The 5041-nt window shown below is 37.1% G+C and overlaps 1 protein-coding gene across 1 annotated transcript in view; it reads left to right on the top strand.

Moving 5' to 3' along the window:
- LOC107561920 (flocculation protein FLO11-like) overlaps window positions 1-3307 on the top strand; it is an 18447-nt gene extending 15140 nt beyond the window's left edge. Inside the window, exons 13-14 of the mRNA XM_016246457.1 lie at window positions 2740-2885; window positions 2988-3307. Coding sequence (XP_016101943.1) covers window positions 2740-2885; window positions 2988-3133 — 292 coding nt within the window. The 3' untranslated portion in view covers window positions 3134-3307. The remainder of the gene's footprint in view (window positions 1-2739; window positions 2886-2987) is intronic.
- Window positions 3308-5041: the final 1734 nt, after the last annotated feature.

Below are 5041 nucleotides of genomic sequence, written 5' to 3'. Positions count from 1 at the left end.
TTGCATTTATACAACAGTTTGACGGCACGAGTGTGTAAATACATAAAAAACAACAACAGAGTGTCTTTAAAAGCCCTTCTTTGTGCAGAATTACTTCCTTCAACCACGGATTTAAATCTAAAGTTGACAGTTTAACAGCTGAGCCCAAGCCTCTGTTACTAATTCCAAAATGTCACTTTAGAACTAGTAACGCAGGAACGTTGAGTTGCTTCATTAAAAGCCTTTTGTGTTGCTGCATTAAAAGCTCACTGGATATATATATATATATATATATATATACGTATATATACAGATACATATATATATTGCATTTATACAACAGTTCGACGGCACGAGTGTGTAAATAAATTTGAAACAACAGCAGAGTGTCTTTAAAAGCCCTCTTTTGTGCAGAACTATTTCCTTCTGCCACTGCCCCCCTGGCCTTTGTCAATCATGGCCTCCTAATAATCCCCAACCACTTGATTGGCTCTATGACTCTCTCTCCTCTCCACCTGTAGCTGGTGTGTGGTGAGCGCACTGGCACCGCTGTCCTGTGGCTGCCGTCGCATCATCCAAGTGGATGCTGCACACTGGTGGTGGTTGAGGAGAGACCCCACATATAATTGTAAAGCGCTTTGGGTGTACAACAATACACAATAAAGCGCTATATAAATGCGTCATTCATTCATTCACTGATTCAAGTCTAAAGTTGACAGTTTTAACAGCTGAGTCCAAGCCTCTGTTACTAATTCCAAAACGTCACTTTAGAACTAGTAACAAAGAAACGTTGAGTTGCTTCATTTAAAAGCTTATTGTATTACTGTAGAAAAAAGCTGTGTATTATGTGTATGAGAGAGAGATTGACTGAGCCATTGTGATTACCTGCATCTGATCCAGCATTCATTCTTCAGATCAATTTTATATTCTCAATGAAACATTAGTTTGAATGTCCAATAGGCTCGTACTATCCTTTCATCTGTTAAGGGTGATTTCTGATGACAGTGCTTCTCAGTGCATTTGTTGGCTGCATACAAGCTGGTGTTGAAAGAAAAAATAACTTCCTTTGAAAAATACTAAAGCGTAGTTTTGAACATTTAAAAGTCTTTACCGCTGACTCGTAAAAACAGTCTCTTGTTACCATCTAATGGCGGAACAATGAAATTAAATCACCATCACCATCACAAACACACACACACACACACACACACACACACTGTTTCCTAATACTAAATACTACTATTATTTATATAAAATATTATTTAATGAATAATAATATGTAATAAACAACAACAGCCATCATAAAAGTTGCTAGGCAAATCAGTCAAAAGTACAAAGGCAGCGCTCTGATATACAGCATTGAATTTACATAAACATGATGAGATTTTGCCAAAACTATTTGCTCTGAAACAGATAATAGATTAATGAGACCAAAGACTACCCATTAGATTTACCCAAAACGAAATATATCTCATGTTTAACCACTATATAGACATCAGAGGCAGTAGTAAATTCCAGAAGATCTGGCCGAGTTGAGGTGCTCTCAGCGGGTGTAATGAGCGCTGAACGGCCACTGACATGCTGGATCTCACATCTCCGAAACCACTGAAGCAAATTTTCAAATAGACATTATCTTTGTTAACAAACCACATATTTGTATGTCTATATATATATATATATATATATATATATACAGTCAAACCAAAAATTATTCAGACACCAGACATAATTTTTTGATATTTTTACTAGTGGGTGCAGGACACTATAATTCATTTATGTGAGGATAGCAAAATAAAGTAAACTGTGACATGTGACATATTATACCCAAAAATTCTTCATACAATGTACTACCAGTAAAATGTATAAAAATTTGGGACCAAAAATTAGATTTGACACTTTGACCTGGCCATGTTTTGTTACATACCTTTCTATCAAAGTTATCTAACATTATCAAGATCAAATTTGTTCTGACACAGTTTAACTCTTGAGATCTTGTCATATTTTAGGGTTGTTTTTGTCAGGGTTGCTTCTGAAAGAGTTATTAGTCAGTGCTGTGATTTCACTAAGTTCCAAATTATTGATCTGAAAACTTCTAAAGCATTTGGTAACAGTGTTTTGAATTTATTATCCCTCCAATGTGTAAAAAACAGTCATGTAGTCTGTGTTTTTGACAGTTTGTTTGTATTGACTGAGGGCAAAGTTTGAATTGGGATTCAGAAGTTAGCTGTTTGTACTGTTGGGTGTGAGATTTTAAAATTGTGTGTGAAGATTTGAGAAAATGGTGAGTTGTTCTCAGAATTGTGTCTAAGCAATTGGGGAAAACTGTAAAGGGATAGTTCACCCAAAATTTTAAATGAATAAAGTGTGATAATGTGAGAAATTTTGAAGGTGTCAGAATACATTTTGGTTTGACTGTATATAATATATGTATGTGTGTGTGTGTGTGTGTGTGTGTGTGTGTGTGACCAGGAGAATGACTGCTGTAATCAAAAACAAGGAAGAACCAACAAAATATTAATAACCGACTACATTGTAGTCAATGTATGGTTTATTTTCTGAAAGCTTGTTGTTTTTTATGTTTTTCGCATAGTACAATAAAACTAATATGATATGTTGGAGTTTGACTTTCTTGCCAAATAATTTTGCCATTTTAATACCTTAATCTAAAAAAAAAAAGTAATCAAAATGAAGCCTACACCTTTATTGTAGTAGTTTAGGTATTGGTGATGTCTAACATTGTTAAAATATTTTTTTATCCAGGCCTGGGTCAGTGGGTGTGGATACAGAACTTATTTTTAAAAACCAGTCTGTGCTTCCAAATGCAACAAGCATTGAAGAATCTCTAAAGACAGCAATTGCTGAATCAAAAGTGTTCATTGGTGTGATTCCTTCCAGTATTACTGTTGGTGAGTTTCCTCATTTCCTCAAACTGTTTTTTACTGTAGCTAATGATTTGCTGGAATTGTTCCTTCATTAGCTGGTTTGTGCTTGTTTTCCTATACTTTCAGTGGAACAGCAAGATTCAACTTCAACCACCAGCCAAACTCAGACATCACAAAGTGTTCCTATAATGCAAACATCATCAGCTGTTGCACCGGTTCTGTCTAGTATGCTGTTCATGCTACTGCTTCTGCTATGGAATGAAACACTGTAATTCTGCAAAGCTTTACTCCATGTGTCACATTCAAATCTACAATTAATATTGTGACAACTCTATTATCTTATTTTGTGATACATTACTCCTGGTTTTATGTAATGAAAATTGTGATTAACCTGATACATTCAATAATTATTCTTCAGGCATTTCTTGGGTATTTCAGCACCTATAATACCATAACTTGCATTTTGCATTTTCTTTTCTTGGATGTTAAATAAATAAAAATTCAGTGCATTGTAAATAAAAAGTAAAATGCAATACAATGATTTTGATTTAAAAATATTATATATAATTTATTTAGTTGAATTTAATTGTAAAAATCTAGTAATCTGTACTATTTGTGCACTATGCTTTTGTTATTCAGAAAAGTGTAGTAAATATAACTTTATTTGTATGAGTACCAATTTGTCAAGCTAGTTTCTGTTTCCTAGAATGCTTTGCTTCAATAAATGCTGAAATTATTTTGTCTTATTTATTATTATTAATATTATTATTATTATTATCATCATCATTATCATTATTATTATTGCACAAGAGTAATACAGGAGAAGATCTGTTAGTTAAATTTTCTGCTACGTTTGGGCACCTATTATGACCCTTTTTACAAGATGTAATATTGGTCTTGGGTGTTCCCAGAATGTGTCTGTGAAGTTTCAGCTCACAATACCCTACAGGTCATTTATTATAACATATGGAAAATTGGGGGTACATCATTTTTGGGGTTAGGTTATGTTTTGAAAAATTACAACAGCTCCCCCCGACCTAGCACGGTTTGGAGTAGGGAGACTGAGGATGCGTGCACGGGCCTACGCCTGTTAGACTATACCAGGAAAGCATTGATCCCTCTCCTTTCCAGGAGAACAGCCTATTTGGGCGTTGGGCTGAGAATGTGGAGGACCAGGAAGTAGGGAGATTGAGAAAAGGATATTCCTGTTGGTTTTGTTTTGTTCCCTTCTAAGAGATTAGCCTAACTGGGCGTTGGATATTCGGTTTGGGAAGGCAAGGTTTCAGGTCCATAAGTCTACGAACGGTAGGTTTTGGGTAAGTGTTGGTTCAGTGCTAGATTTGGATCTTTTTAGGGTTAGGTTTTGAAAATTACAACAGCTTCCCCCAACCCAGAACCCGTCTAGGCAGGTTTAAAGTAGGAAGACTGAGGATGCGTGCACGGGCCCACGCTTGTCAGACTATACCACATCGTGTGAGATTATCTCCGGTCTAGGAGCTGGGCCTGTCTAAGCCTTGGGCCTGAAAAGTGAAAGTTAGGTTTATCACCGCTAGGTCTGTGACGGGTAGGTTTAGGCTGTGGTTTGGTTCAGCTTTAGATTTAGCAGTACTCGTGTTGAACCGGCTAGGTTTCAAATCGCTGAGGTTAATGGCGGTTAGGTTTAGAGCGTGGTTCGGTCCAGCAATACAGTTAGATCTGAGTAGATGTGAGAACACGAAGTTCTTGACGGAACTTGCTCCAGATCGGCGAACCAGACCGCAACTCGAAAGTCACAGTCCGATAATCCCGACCCAGCATCGTGCTCTGCCAAGAAGTTTTGTTTAAGCCAAATTGCCACGTTTCAAAGACGATGGATGTCATAGTTAGATTACAATCGCTGGGTCTGTGACAGGTAGGTTTAGAGCGTGGTTTGGTTCAGCTTTAGATTTAGCGGTACCCGAGTTGAACCGGCTAGGTTTCTAGTCGCTGAGGTTATGGCGGTTAGGTTTAGAGCGTGGTTTGATCTAGGACTACAGTTAGATCTGAGTAGATGTGAGAACACGAAGTTCTTGACGGAACTTGCTCCAGATCGGCGAACCAGACCGCAACTCGAAAGTCACAGTCCGATAATCCCGACCCAGCATCGTGCTCTGCCAAGAAGTCTTGTTTCAGTCAAATTGCCACGTTTCAAATACGATATT

The sequence above is a fragment of the Sinocyclocheilus grahami genome, unplaced genomic scaffold (assembly GCF_001515645.1).
Source record: "Sinocyclocheilus grahami isolate Dianchi unplaced genomic scaffold, SAMN03320097.WGS_v1.1 scaffold798.1, whole genome shotgun sequence".
NCBI lineage: Eukaryota > Metazoa > Chordata > Actinopteri > Cypriniformes > Cyprinidae > Sinocyclocheilus > Sinocyclocheilus grahami.
The sequence above is the reverse complement of the archived record's forward strand: the minus strand, read 5'-3'. Positions and strand labels throughout refer to the sequence as shown.